At 45.1% G+C, this 15,525-nt stretch overlaps 1 protein-coding gene across 1 annotated transcript; it reads right to left on the bottom strand.

Annotated features, from left to right (window-relative positions):
* Positions 1-8,291: 8,291 nt before the first annotated feature.
* Positions 8,292-14,746, bottom strand: SIGLECL1 (SIGLEC family like 1). The gene is made up of 6 exons (XM_063088764.1): positions 14,716-14,746; positions 14,295-14,576; positions 14,045-14,150; positions 12,713-12,869; positions 11,491-11,583; positions 8,292-8,531 (listed from the first exon to the last, which is right to left on the bottom strand). The coding sequence occupies exons 1-6, from the start codon at positions 14,744-14,746 to the stop codon at positions 8,292-8,294; spliced, it is 909 nt and encodes a 302-aa protein (XP_062944834.1).
* Between the last annotated feature and the right edge of the window lie 779 nt (positions 14,747-15,525).

Raw genomic sequence — 15,525 nt, 5'->3', positions numbered from 1 at the left:
ACCAGTGAAGCCATCTAGGCCTGATATTTTATTGATGGAAAAATTTCTAACTATAAAAACAATTTCTCTAATAGATATAGGGCTATTCTTACCCCTCCTCTGCCTTGTGTCTCTGAGAGTTCTTGGGCAAGGGAGTGTTTCCTGTCCCTTCCCAGAATCAGTGGATCTTTCCTTGAACCCTGGATGTGGAAGTGTTTCCCTATCCCTCCCCCAAAGGCAGACAGATTTTGCTTTTACTCCTCCCTCAGTAGCTGTGGATCTTTGCCTGGACCCTGAGGGCAGGAGGTTTTCTGACCCTATCCCCAGATGTTTAAGCTTTTCTTTCTTTTGCAAGGAAGGCTCAGGGAATGGACCAAGCTTTCATGCTCCTTTTTCATGGGACGATGCTAGAGGTGGAGGTTGCTTTGTTCAGCCCCCAGCCTTGCCTCCGAATCTTTCTTGCAATCACCTGGTGGAGGACAATAAAAAAGAGTGAGTACAGACTACATGTGGTTTTTTTGTTTTGTTTTGTTTTGATTTTATCTTTAAAAAATTACTACTTTTATTTAATTTTTAAAAATTTATTTATTGGGCCGACCCCATGGCTCACTCGGGAGAGTGCGGCACTGGGAGTGCCGTGGTGCTGGGAGTGCCGAGGCCGCGGGTTCGGATCCTATATAAGGATGGCCGGTGCGCTCACTGGCTGAGCGTGGTGTGGGCGACACCACACCAAGGGTTGCGATCCCCTTACCGGTCACAAAAATATATATATATTATTTATTATTATTTTTTTTTACATTCAAAGATGTTATTGTGGAGCCGGGCGGGGTGGGGGGGAGAGTAGGGGGGAGGGGGAGAGACTACATTTGTGCCCAGGACTCCCAGTTAATTGAATCTTCTTCTTACCCTCTTTTATGATAATCCCCTCTTCTTCTCATGTTTTGCTAAGGGTGAAATAGTTTCTATGTTTCTTCTCTTCTTGGAGGAACTTGTCACCATCTGGAATTCAGTAAGCCCACTGCCTTGCAACCTTAGCTGTCCAACCAACTCAAGAAGAATTATTATTCTGCAGATTATCTGGATTTTTTTTTTTTTTCATCATTAGGGTGGAAGGAATGCTTTCTTGCAGCTCTTCATTTTTTTTTGGCAGCTGGCCAGTACTGGAATCCAAACCCATGGCTTTGGGGTTATAAGGCTGCGCTGTAACCAACTGAGCTTAACCAGCCAGCACCCCCCCCCCACTTTTTTAATTTTTTTTTAAGGATGTTTCCTAAGTGGAAGCAGATCCCCTCCCTCTAGATTTATCTTTCTCTCTTCTGGTGTTGCTAATACTAGTTTTCTTGATTTTAGATGTTTTTATCGTTTGTGGCAGTTTGAAAGCATTTTGGCTGTGTCCAAAAACACAACTTACAGTGGATTAAACAAATAGGTATTTATTTTTCTCATATTTCTCACATAATCAGAAGTTGAGACTTTGGTAGTCACAGCACTGGCCAAGTGGTTCGACTACGTAAGCACCTCATTACCTCCTCTGGCCCTTTCCCTTCTGTTTGTCACCTCGTGGTTGCAAGAAAGCTACTCGATACAAAGGAAATGTCTGAAGAAATGTGTTGGGTGAGGAATGACTGGTTGCATTTAAGTTCTAAGGAGCTACGAGTGTCCCACTGCTCAGTGCTGGTAAAGGCCCGTGGTCCTTGGCTCTTACTGTTTGGGCTGGCCTCCTTTGCAGGAAAAACTGAACTCTACTACATGTTTCCTTCTCTACTACTCACACTCAACACAGAACACTTCTGTGACCACATGTGTGCAGGTTTCTCTTACACTACGCAATTCTCCAGTTCTCCATGGACACCAACTGTACGTTCTACAATTCAATTCAATTCTGACATTAACTGGAGTTAATACAGACCCTGCAGGTTTACAGCACAGTCCCACAAGACTGTCCCCCACTTCAGACACCAATCACAAGTAGTAAATCCCCAGGTTACCCCCAACTTCTGTCCAATGTGTCTACAAATTGGAGGTTCTCTCACAATCCCCTCTCAGATCTGATGATTTGCTAGAATGGCTTACAAAACTCAGGGAAACACTTACTTATGAGATTACTGGTTTATTACAAAGGATGCAACTCAGGAACAGCCAGATGGAAGAGATGCATAGAGCAAGACATGGGGCAAGAGGTGCAGGGCTCCCATGCCCTCTCCAGGTGTGCCACCTTCCTCTTGTTCAGCAACTTGGAAGCTCTCTGAACCCTGTCCTTTTGGGTTTTTATGGAGGTTTCATCATGTAGGCATGATTATTAAATCATTAGTCCCTGGAGGCTGGGGAGTGGGGCTCAAAGTTCCAACCCTCTAATCACATGCATGGTTCCCCTGACAACCAGCCCCCATCCTTAAGGGCTTTCCAGAAGTCACTTCATTAACACAAACTCAGGTGTGATTGAAAAGGACTTGTGAATAACAAAGGACACTCTGTCACCTTAATCTTTCTTGTCACTTAGGAAATTCCAAGGTGTTTAGGTGTTAGGAAATTCTAGGTGCTCTGGCTGGGAATAGGAACTACAACCATTATAAATCACAATATCACACCTCCCTCCAGATGTTACTCATCCTTTTGGGTTCTTGGTCATGTTGCTTTTGCATCATCTCCTACTCTGGACCAAGCCTATCAGAGCTCTCCTGAGTCCCCCAGAAGAGGAAACTCTTTGCTCCTGTCCTGTACAACTTTGGGTCTCAGGAAATATGATGAGGCTATCTAAGGACTTTCACTTTGCCTATCCACTCTTTGGTGAGTAGGTAATCACTGTCTCCTTCTTGCTCTACTTTGAAATAAGTGGGAATTTGGTGGGGTTTCTTGGTCCCATTTGCTCAGACAGCCCTGTTGACATTTCCTCTTTGCTCTGTGCATGGGAGATCTTGTTGGTCATGAGTTTCATACTTCTCTGAGTTCTCTCCTCTTCCTCCCCCATTTTTATGAACTACATATCTGGTGTTTCTGTCTTCCTCAGCTATCACCACTCCTGGACTCAGGTTTGTAGACATTGTAGACAGGCACTTTTCTCAAGCCCCACAGAGCCCCTCACTGCCAGTAGTGGTTAAAGACATGGGCTCTGCCAACCCTCCTAGGTTATAATCCTTGTTCACCCTTTATGAGCTGTGCCACAGTTTCCTCATCTGTAAACTGGAGCTCAAAACATAGTCCACCTGAAAGGATTATTATAAGGATTAAAAAATTTAGTACACATAAAACACTTCAAATAGTACAGTGGTGCATAGTAAGTAATACATGGTAATCATGTTATTATTATCATGACCTGTTTGAATCTCCAATCCTGGGGATACAAGGGTACCTCAAAAAGTTTATGGTGAGATTGTATTATCTTTTAATTCTACGTTTCTGTGAACTTTCTGAAGTACCCTCGTATTTTCTACTCTTGGGTATGAAGGAAAATTTAGCTGATCTCTATGCCATGAGTTCCCTCTAGATGAAGGCTTTTGAATTTCCAAATGCCCGACTTTTAAATTCCAAAAGCCTTTGTGTTCAATCCATCATCTGTGTCATGAGTTTCAAAATTATATTTTAAATCTCAAAGCTTTGTTCTTTCTTCCACGTTTCTGCCGTATCCATGTTTTCACTGTGTTCTGTGTTTCTGCACACCCTCCTGTAAAGCCCTCCCTCTCTTCAACGCCACTGAATAAACTGGGAAGGAATTAGGGAGTGGAAGAGATTGCTTGGAAAAGAGACTCACAGGTCAATACAACAAAATATTATTTTTGAGTCTTGGTGAGATTCATATATTTCTGGTCTTCTGGGCACAGTAGTTTGGTGGTGGGTTGCCCCATATCTCTCTGAATATAGGGAAAAAAGCCTTTAAAAAAATCTGTCCTAAAAGAAGAGGAAACCAGGTGCTATGAATTTAATGATTAAAAAGACCTCAGTTCTCGCAAGGGAGGAACTGTACTTTCTATATAGCCCGGTATGTTTGTGTATTGGCCTCACCTTTTCTGGGTCCCTATCAGAGAGCAGGAGGTTGTAACCTACTGAGGCATGTATTAGTTATCTATTGTTACATAAGAAATTACCATAATATTAATGACTTGAAACAACACATTATCATTCATGATCAAATTCATTATCACAGTCTCTGCTGGTCAGGAATCTGGGAATGGCTTTGCTGGGTTTTCTGCTTCAGGGTCTCTGACAAGGCTACAATCAAGGTGTCCACCAGTGTTAAGGTTTCATCTGAAGGCATAACTGGAAAAGAATATGACTCACTTACATGGTTGTTGGCAGAATTTCAGTTCCTTAAGGGCTGTTGGACTGAGTTTCTCACGGGCTGTTGGCAGTTCTCTGCAACGTGGGCCTCCTCAACATGGGAACTTGCTTCATCAAAGCCAGTAAGAGAGACAGTCAGCTAGCATGATGAAAGTCACAATCTTATGCAGCCTAACCGCAGAAGTGACATCTCATCATCACCTCTGCCATATTCCATTGGTTAGAAAAAGTCACTAGGCCAGCCCACATTCAAGGGAAGGGCATTACAAAAGGGTGTAAATACTAAGAAATGGGTGTTAACTGTGAGCCCTCTTAGAATCTGTCTGCCACAAGGCACAAGCAGCATTGCTATAGGATTCCTCTAACAGAATATGACACAAAACGAAATGATCCTTGCACCCTCAATTAGACACAGAATTCTGCAAAGCTTTGAGACTCTTGGTGGATACAGCCTACAGAGCAAAGAGGCAGAAGTGTAGCAGTTGTTCCTGCCATGCCCTCTGGGAGCTCTGAGAGAGACCACTATATCCCTAGGATGAGACAGCAGAAGGGTAGCTGCAGCATCTAATAGGGCCTAGTGCACCCACAGAACAACAGGAGAGCCAGCCTGACCCATAAGAGCCCGAAGCTTCCATGCTTGTAGGAACCAGAAGGAAGGGGCCTGTTTGTGAAGACATAGGATATCTCTTGAGGACTCTCAGAAGAACTTGCAGAGGCGGATGATGGGGAAACTATCCAGGGGGTTCTGCAGCTAAGTAAGGGTCTTGCGGAATTTCCATTACTTCATTGCTCTGATAATGTTTCCAGTTTTGCCCCTGCACAGCCCCTTATCCATGTGGCACCCAGAGTCATCCTTTCAAATTATAAATCCATCACGTCAGTTCCATGCTTATAACCTTCTGGTGGCTTAACTTCATTTTCAGAATAAACTCCAAACTTTAACAGAAGACTATTACCAAGATTACATAATGAACAGCTAGAAATACTACTGTCCTGCTTCCCTTTTGTTTCTCTTTCTCTCTTTGGTCAGTTTCTTCTATGTCACAGTATTCAGAGAAGTCTCTCTCTGTCTACCCTCACCAGAATGTGAATTCCTTGAGAAAATTAGTCATGTCCAAGTTGCTTTTGTGTGACATATTGGAGCCACCCTGACTGTCAAGTTGGAGTCCACCTTTGTGTTTCCAGTACTCAGCACAGAATCTGAAACATGGATGGTATACAGTAAAACTTTACCAAGTGAAAGAAAAGATTTGGAACCAGGAAATTTGAGTTCCAGCTGTGGTTCTGAAGATATCTTTAAGAAAATATACTGAGCAATCATGGAGGCCTACGTGCTGTGCATAGGAGATTCACATACTTTATCATTTTTTATATATATATATATATAGATGCTAGAGTACTTTATCCTTCTTAAACTCCAGAACAACACTTATGTAGTTATCAACACATCACTTTACAGATAAGAAAACTGAGGCCTAGGGTAGGGACTGGTCAAGGTCACATGGCCAAGAAAATGACATATCGGAGTCATGACCCTTCTCCCTGGCCTCTAAACCCAGTGTCCTTTCCCGTATACCACGCTGCTTTAAGAGCTGCTGTGTCATCATGGTTAAGCTTCCTCCCTCTGAGTCACTTCCTTCATGTGTAAAATATGAAAATGAATCAGTTTGCCCTGTTCACCTCACAAGGTTGAAGAGACTTGATGGGGAAAGCAAACAGTGATGTGCAATGTGAGTTGAAGATGTCTTCAGCTTTGATCTGTGTAGTAGGCAAAATTCTAAAGATTACCCCCACACACACCAAGATTCTTGCTCCCTGGTTATTCAATCAAATATTAATCTAACTACTACAGTGAAGGGACTTTGCTGATAAAGTTAATGTCACTAATCAGCTGATCTTAAATTGAGGAGATTATCCTGGACTATCTGAGTGGGTGCAATGTAATCACACGAGCCCTTCAAAACAGAAGAGTCAGAAGGACTGAGAAGAGAAAGGAAGACGATAGAGGAGGCAGAAGGGGAAGTCAGAGCAATATGAAGCATATGAAGGACTCTACTAGACTCAACACTGCTGGCTTTGAAGATTGTATAATAATAAATTTTTTTAAAAGATTAGATGAAGCAAGGAGGTAATCAGACAGCCTCCTAGAAATTGAGAATGATCCCAGCTGACAGAGAGCAAGGAATGGAGCCCTCACTATTACAACCCCCCATGGAACTGAATTTTACCAACAATCTGATGTGCTTGGAAACAGGTTCATGGCAATAGCCTCCAGAAAGCAACGCAGCCCTGCTGATACTTTGATATAGGCCTTGAAAGGAAGAAAGCTGAAACCTCTAGAAAGCTGGAGCAGAAAATCAGCCAAGCCACATTATGCCTAAACTTCTGACCTACAGAACTGTGAGATAATAAATGGGTGTTGCTTTAAGGTGCTAAATCTGTGGTAATTTGTTATGGCAGCAATTGGAAACCAATACAACTTAGATGTGAAGCCATCTCCAAGGAAAGGGCTCTAGATTCTTCTGGGAGTAAATGGACCAGCAGCCCACAGGCCTGGTCTTTGCCTCTCATTTTCCAGATGGTTCTTGGCCGGGCCCTTCCCGCACCAGGGAACTGGTTCCTCATCTGAAAGACAGTCTAGTTCAGAGTTTACAAATGATGCTCTGTAAAGCATTTAAAATGTAGGTGTTTTTATTTAGCCCATACAAACTTTAGCTGTCAATGTTTAAAAATCAGGATCCTCACACACAAGTCTGAATTTCCAACTTCTTTTAAACAAAATCAGATCTAACAGTACATGGCAACAATCTGCTAGATATCAAATTCCCCCTTTAACACGGATCATATGTCCTCCAGTCCATCCCTGTCCCCTCTCTCCCTGATGCACTACGCTGTACAGTGGTTAAGACTGAGGGCTGTGCAGTCAGCCTGGCTCCACCACTTGCCAGCTGTTTGTGGGCAAGTTATGTCCCCTCTTTGGGCCTCAGTTTCCTCACCTATAACTTGTAGATTGTAACAGTACCCATCTTGTAGAATCATTGAGAGGATTAATTAAGTTAATGCACGTAAAGCCCTCAGAACAGAGCCAGCACAAAGTAAGTGCTGAATAAGTCTTACTTAAAATTCACATCATCCCTGACTGGTTCCCATAGGCATTTCCATTGTGACTACTTCTGACTCATTTCTTTCCAGTGACACTTTGGTTCAAGAACCAGCCCTCTGCTTTTCCATTCCCGTTTCTGCCATTCTTAAAGAACTTCTCCCTCATTCTCACATCAAGAAGATGTCATTCAATCCTCCAGATAACAAATCATTTCTTTCCTTCATACCCCACTTCTGCTCCCCCACCCCCCATTGCCAAATTCCCTCGTCCTCAAATTTACAACTCAAAGTAAAGGTTGTAAATAGCTCGAGGCTGGTTCAAACCAGAGCTTTGCCTGTAACTCGCTGGGTAACTGGGGACATGTCCTGTCCCCTCTCTGATTCGTCCTCTTTTTCCTATTTGTAAAATGGGAGGGTTTTATTGCGGAGGAGGTAACGCTCCTTCAGACTCTAAAATTCTGATCTCTCTCACGTCTCACTTCCTTTCTCAGGCCCTGGTGCACTCATGGGCTGTCTTCACAGCCCCCCTCCCCCACCCCTCCCCCACCCTCCCTCACCCCTCCCCCACCCCTCCCCCACCCTCCATGATCCTTTCCTTTTACCTCCCAGTCTTCGGTTCCAACAGCTCTAGTCTGGATCGTCCTCAGCACTATTTCTTTGAAAACTGAACGTCCTCCCGGATTTTTGCCGAGTGAATCAGGTGACTTATAGAAACACTGACTGGAGAACTTTCCAGAAGGACGAAGTGACTGGACTGATTTAACGACACGGGATGAGCAGGATGAACTGACTGACATGTGGAATAACCGTTGCACAACGACTGAGTCACTTCTGGGGAAGTGACTGGCGCGGAGGGAGGCTACCTGATTATCTGACCAGCTCGTTAGCGGGACGGGACTCCCCCGGGGCCTCACCAACCTCCCACTAGCGGGAGGTCACTTGGGGATATCCGACCCCCACCCGCGAAGTCCCACCACGCAGGCGCGCCGAGGGGCCCCACGAGTCCGTCCAGAGCCAATCAGGGCCCGGGGATGCGCGCGGGGGCCGCTGGGAGGGGGCGGGGCCGCGAAGGAGAACGCGCGGGTCTCCAGCGCCGGAGCCAGGCCCGGCAACCGTCGTTCTTGGGCGCTCTGGGCTCTAGAGGGGCGTCTCCAGCCGTTGGGAGAATCGCTTTTCTAGAGCAGGTGGTTCTAGAACCCTGCCAGCCCTCCCAGGCCAATCAGCTGTTGAGACATTTCTCCCTTAACCCAGTACCTGTTGGCAGGCAGGTGATGGGCTGATTGGAAGCCATATGTCAAGGAACAGAATGCCCCGTGCTCAGCCCCAGGGCCAATCAGAAGGCACCCTGAGCACCTCCTTGTTTCCAGTCCTGCAACCGAGGCCCGATTACCAACAAAACAGGAGACGGGAGGAAGCCCTGGCTCTCTATTCCCATGCCCAAGCCTATCCCCGCCCTATCCCCAGCCACATTTCCTCTTCTAGATCTCTTTCCTCTCCCAAACTCACTACTCTCCCGCTTCCCAACCTTGCCTGCCTCTCCCTCCCAAACCAAAGACGCGTCTCTTTAGTAGAAGCAAACACTGACGCTATGATAGAGGTTCCTAGCCTCAATTCAAAACCTCTGCTTTACAAGATTCTCATTGATAGATCTGCACTGAATACGAGCCCACTTTACCAAATTACAAAGCACAGAAGGAAATAACCCTCCGCGAGTGAGGACAAAACCTAAATTTCTCACCAGAGCCCATGAGGACCGGCAAGTTCTGCCCTCGCAGGAGCTCACCCCTCACTCTGAGCGCCAGCCACATTGGCTTCCTCTGAATTCTTGAACTCACCAAACCTCTCCTTTCTCAGAGCCTAGAATGCGCTGTTCCCTCTGTCTGGCTAGCTCCTAATAATCCTTCAGGTCTCAATGCAAGTGTCACTTCCGAGAGGTCTTCTGTGATTCTAAAATCCAAACTAGGTTTCTCTCCTGTACTTTCTTACAGTATTCTGTCCTTTTTCATCCACATTTTAAACTATAAATTTGGGTGTGTTTCTTGTCTGTGTAGAAATATATTGTCTGTGTATGTCTACATACCTGTGTAGACCACGACTCTGTGGAGGCAGGGCCAGTGTCCCACTTATTCCCCTCATTATCTGGCACATGGTGGGCGCTCATATTTCTGTAGAATGCATGAACTGCATGCAAGAGGTGCTTATACATGTGGGGGCTTATATAAACCTCTGACCTCAGTACACAATGCCTATCCCACTGGTGCTACAGAATCACTGTATTTACTCACAAATACTGCCCCAGGCAAGAGGTGACCCTATTTCCACCTGCTGAGAACTACTGGCATATGGCTCCAAAAGGGAGGTTGTCATCCATTTTTAGGGGAACAATACACAGCCACGGTCCATTCTAATACTGGAATCTCTTTCTCATTCCTTGCATGCCTGCCTTTAGCTTGGCCTAACCTCCTCTTTTGCCTCCTGTCCTACCTCTTCTAAATACATCTTTAATATCTTTAATCTCTCTCTCTCTCTCTCTCTCATATATATATGAGCTTTTGAGGCCACACACAGTACAGCATCAAAAACTATTTCCTGATGTACCCGTTCATAGTCTTGCATGTATTTTTCCTTCCTTTAACACATCCCAGGGGAGAGCATGTTTCTTCTGGCTGACTCAAAGAACAAATCATAGAGTTTGCCTTCAAAAGTTCTAAGACCAGGTCTAAGAGTAACCTCTGTTGTGTGTGTGTGTGTGTGTGTGTGTGTATAAAATAGAGGCTCGTATACTTAATTCAAACCTGCTTTACAAGATTCTCATAGATATTCTCTCTCATTTCTGAAATGATAAGTACACAAGGAAATAACTCTCCACAAGTGAGGATAAAACCTAAACTTCTCACCAGAGCCCTTGAGACCCGGCAAGACAGAAGGAACAGCACATTCTAGGCTCTGGGAAAGGAAAGATTTGATGAGTTGGAGAGCCTGGAGCAAGACAATGTAGCTGGAGCTTGGAGTAAGGGGTGAGCTCCTGAGAGGCCAGAACTTTCCAGGCTCATATATATATATGTATATGAGAGAGAGAATAATCTTTCTGTATATCAGGGTCTTCAATGGTTCTTGGAAAGATTAGTTTCTTTTAATTCTGTTTTTCCATGAACTTTTTGAAGTACCCTCACATATCTAGTCACTACACTTTACTTCTTTACTTCAAAACTTACATCAGCTTATAATCCATTCATTCATTCATTTATTCAGTTATTTGACAAACATTTTGAGAGCTTATTGTATTTTAGGTGCCATTCTAGGTGCTGATGATACAAGTAGAAAAGAAGGCAGACAGGTCCCGTTTTCATGGAATTTACATTCTAAGGGAGTCAGGATCAAGTCCAAGATAAAACCTCAATTCCTTATCCTGGTGTTCAAGGTCCACTGTTGTGTTTTTTCTTCACCTGCATCACTGGACACCACTTTTCACTCACCTTTCACCCAGGTACATCTTAGGTGAGGACACCAAAGTTTTTATTTATTTATTTATTTATTTATTTATTTATTTATTTATTTGTTTTAAAAGATGACTGGTCTAACCCTTAACTTGGTGATGTCAACACCATGCTCTCCCAAGTTAGCTAACCAGTCATCCATATATAGGGATCCAAACCCTTGGCCTTGGTGCCATCAGCACCACACTCTCCTAAGTGAGCCACGGGCCGGCCCACACTAAAGTTTAAAAGGGGGGTAAAATGGTCTTGTCCAAAAGCATACAGCCATTAAGCATTCAAGTTGAGAATCAATCCATATATGATGGTTTCAAAGCCTGGTGTTCTTGTATGCTTATCTCAGGTACTGGGCACATAGTATGGCCTCAAAAGCTATTTCCTGGTGTACCTGTTTCATAGTCTTGCTTGTATTTTTCCTTCCTTTGACACTATCCCAGGGCAGGGCATGTTTCTTCTGGCTGATGCAAACAACAAATCATAAAGTTTGTCTTCAAAAGTTCTAAGACCAGGTCTAAGAGTAACCCCTATTGGATGCAGAACCAGTGTGAGGGACAAGTGGATGCTGAGAAGGCTTTGTAAGCTGAGGAGACTCTGGGGGCTTCAGGCTTATTATAGACTCTAGGGTTTCTGAGGGCTCTACGAATTTAGTAGACTTTTCTAATTCCAGAGAGAATGAGGACTCCATTGTGATGTAGTTTCCACAGTCTTCTTTGGCTTGTTTATCTTGCTTTTCCTGGATGGGAAATGCAGATGCAGAGCAGGGCAAAAAGAAAAAAAAAAAGAAGAAGAAGAAGAGTGTTGGAACAGGTCTAGAGGTAAGACATCCAAATCTTAAAAGGATGTCCCTTTGAGCACAGGACAAAGGCAACGTGGAGCAGGCATTGGCTTAGCTTTTTTCGCAATCCCATGGTTGGAGCTTGAAACCCTGTCGTCTCTCTAGAGTCCTCCCTCTGTGCACCCCCAGTACCGGGAGCCATCCAACTTTTTCCCAGACTCCTCTGGGAAGTTTTGCCCAATTCTCCCAGCCAGATTCAGTGCCTCTCACCACCCAGACCACGATAACCCTATGGCTCAGCCCTGTTACTATGAAGTGTCTTTCCCACCAGCCTGATTGCTCTTTGCGAGAAAGGTCTGGATCTGACCCATTTCTGAGATACCAGCATTGCCCAGCACACAGATTAGGAGATACTGCAGGAAATATTGGTAGAATTTAACAGATGCACATTCTATCCACAAAAGGACATCAGCTCTTTACACAGAGTGTAAAGAGGGTGACAGAACACTTCTGGTCCTGGAGAATCATAAATGGTAAATAACAGTGAGGCCTAGCAACCTCAGGCACTTTCCCTATCAGGCCCTGCTGAGGATGTGGGGTGCAGTGTAAAGAAAGGAGTAACCTGGGCTTAGCATGGTCTCCAAGCACTTCGGGATGACTTGGACCTGTGGCATCTACAATATGCTGACTGCTGCCTGCCAGACAGTTGTAAACCAAACCCTTTGGTTTCTGCTCCAATGCTACAACTTCTATTAGGAGTCTCCCCAATCCCCTTCTCAATGGGGACTTAGTGTGCTAGTGTGTGTGTGTGTGTGTGTGTGTGTGTGTGTGTGTGTGTGTGCGCATGTGTGTGTACAGATTGCTGATTCTATTACCCTTTAAATTATTTCTCTTAATTTTCACACTTCTTTTCCTCTCTTGGCCTTAGCTTCATCATCTATAAAATAATGTGAAAACATATTTTGGCATTTAGACGTCCTACAGGACTGAGGATGATAATTCCTTCAAAACACTTTATCTGCCTCTTCCCATGGGTCTTATTATCATTATTCTCATAGACTAGGTTCTAGACACAATGGGTACCCACCAATATCCAGCTCTCAGAAGACGGGGCAATTATAGATTTTCTTGGCTCCTCAGATTTCAGAAACATCTTGGGTTTTTGGCCTGCTCTGACTTGAGGGCTGGTGTTTGCTTTGATTGCTGCAATTTTCTTTGCTTGTTTCATTCGGATATGTTTCACTCTAAAGAAATGAGCTCTTGATCAGTTCTGGCTCTCCACCTCCTTGTACCCCCACATGGGCTGTGGTCTTGATCAGAAGTTCTAGTTTAGAGCCTCAACAACACTATCAGCTGGCCGGGTGATCTAGGGCAAGCCACACAAGCTCCCCGGGAACTGGTCTCACACCCTCTATAATGGAAATGCCTTGCTTATCAGTCTGTGAGGCTCAGATGAGGTCAGCTATAAAAGGGTCTAGCAAACTGTAAAGTGATTGCTATTGGTCTTAAGTCCAGCTGATTATACTTTGAAAATAGCTCCTCAGTTTACCCTCACTCCTCACTTCTTTCTCTCCCCTGATAGCCAGTCATTCCCAAATCCCACTCCTCTGGCTGCCCACATCATTCAACCGAGGTCAGGCCTGGCCCTCCTGCTGAGATTTCAGCACCAGCTTACTGCCCAGACTCTGACCTCCTGATTCTTGCTCTCAGATCTGTGTCCCACCTCTAACTCATGTTTTCCATTCAGCTTAGCATTCTTTCATGGCTCACAAGTGAAGATCCCCTGTCTGCCTCTCTGGCCTGACCTCCAGCAACTCTGCCTCCTCACTCCAGGCTTCTAGCCAGTATGTTCAGCCATGTTTCAAGGGTCTTTATGAACCAACTCCAAGGACCTTTTCAACCTCAGTTTTAACCATTATCTGTCATTCTCAGTGCAAATGACATTATACGAAGACACTGGAAATTCCTCAAGCATGCCTCTTGGTTTCTGTATATATGAGAGTACTTCAAAAAGTTTGTGGAAAAATAGACTTGAAAAATAATACAAATATTTCCACGAACTTTTTGAAGTACCCTTGTACTACTTTCCATCAAGCTAATAAGTACGCAGCCTCCCACACCCACCTCAGACAGCACACCGGGGATTCTCTGCTGGCTCCTCCAGGGCAGCCAGTCCCTCCTTGGCTTTCTCTTTTATAACATGCACTGAAAACATCTGTCCCCTGACCCATTTTATGACTCAGTATAGTCTCAACGGCCCTGAATTTTGGTGACCGAGTTTGGTGCCTTTCTCCTTTCTCAGACCCTGAGCTCCTCGAGGGCAGGGGTCTGGCCTATGCCCTCTCTATGCCAGTGCTGCAGCCAGGGCCTGCCAGGCTTTGGGAGAGGCTTGCAGGTGAATTTTAACCCTGGTACTTACATGAGGGGGAGGAGGCAGAAGAAAAGCAGTGCAATTGCGATGGCTCCATAGATAACACCCTGGATCAGCCCTTTAAGGAAGGCCTGGGAGACCAAAGAGCTCTTTCCTGGAAGTAGAGATCATGTGAGAAAGGCTTCCCTCCTGAGACGTCAGAATCAGAGCCAAAGCTCTGCTCCCTCCTCCAGCCCTAGTGCCGGTCCCCGTCCTGTTCATGGTCCTCATCCAGTCACCAAGCCCCCTCCGTCCTCACTTGACATCAGTAGGATGCTCAAAGCATGGGTTCCATTTTGGTTCCTCCCTTCACAGAGAAGCCTCATGCCCATTTTTGGCTCCTCGGCTAGACTGATGGTGCTGTTGGCCCAGGGGCCAAGCATGGTGGAAGTCACCTGGCGGCTACCATCAGCGCCGTTCATTCTGATGGGGGCACCTCCCATCCACCACTGCACAGAGGGAGTGGGGATCCCGTGGAAGGAACAGCGGCACTGAAGTGTCTTCTCCAAGGAGCAAGAGGAGTTGACTAGTCTGGCAGGTGCTGTGGGGAGAGAGTCAGGAGTCAGCCGGGCATCCTGACCTTCCTTATCCACTTCCTCCAGGACCTAGTCTTCTCCCTATTCACTATTCTCAAGGAGTTTCAGAAAGGCTTTCTGGAAGCCCTAGGATCCAGGCCTCACAGACTAGTTCCCCTTCATCCCCTCTCCTCATCGGGCCTTTTATTTTTTTCCCAAGTGGCCTTAACCTGAGCACTCAACCGTCTATGGCAAATACATTTTCTGAGGGTCTACACTGCCTGTGATCCCATACCTCCCCGCTAGGCTAGACGTCCAAGCCTGAGCTCCTATTCTGATTCTCTTCCTTCCAACCCCAACTTTCCCCTTAGGCTCTGTGATCAATTTCTCCCTCCATCACTTACTGTCTGGATGCTGTCGGGCAAGTCACTTCCCCTCTCTTTGCTGCTTCCTAGTCTGGGAAATCGGAATATTCACTGAACCTATCTCATATTATTATTATTATTGCTGTAAGAATGAATGTCCTAAAGTTTGCAGTGCTCCTAGTTGGGTGTGTTAAGTATTACCCTTTCAATAAGCAGAACTTCTTTCTCAATTTCCTTCTTCCTGGTCTCAAGTGGCCTTTGATTAAGCATTCGTCTGAAGCCAAGACTGCTATGGCATTTTCTGGGTAAGAGCTTTTGAAACTGCCTTCCTCTACATAGAACAGGTAGGACATCTGACCATTTGATGAATACATGTGTTAATAATTAGCAGTCATATTCATCAAGGTCTCCAATAATGAGAAATTGGTTTTTAGTGTTTTCCCATCCTTTTCATTGGGGTTGCTTGAGGTTACTGGAAGATAGAGGTAATTGTTCCTTAACTAGGAGCTCTTGATCTTGGACTTTTCATTTGGGTCAGTTGCAGAGAGGAGGGAGAGGGTGTTGAGGAATTTGCAGGGGGTCGTGATGCACAGGCCTCTCCACTGCTGTC

This window comes from Cynocephalus volans, chromosome 3 (assembly GCF_027409185.1).
Source record: "Cynocephalus volans isolate mCynVol1 chromosome 3, mCynVol1.pri, whole genome shotgun sequence".
Lineage (NCBI taxonomy): Eukaryota > Metazoa > Chordata > Mammalia > Dermoptera > Cynocephalidae > Cynocephalus > Cynocephalus volans.
This window is presented reverse-complemented; position numbering and strand designations above follow the sequence as displayed.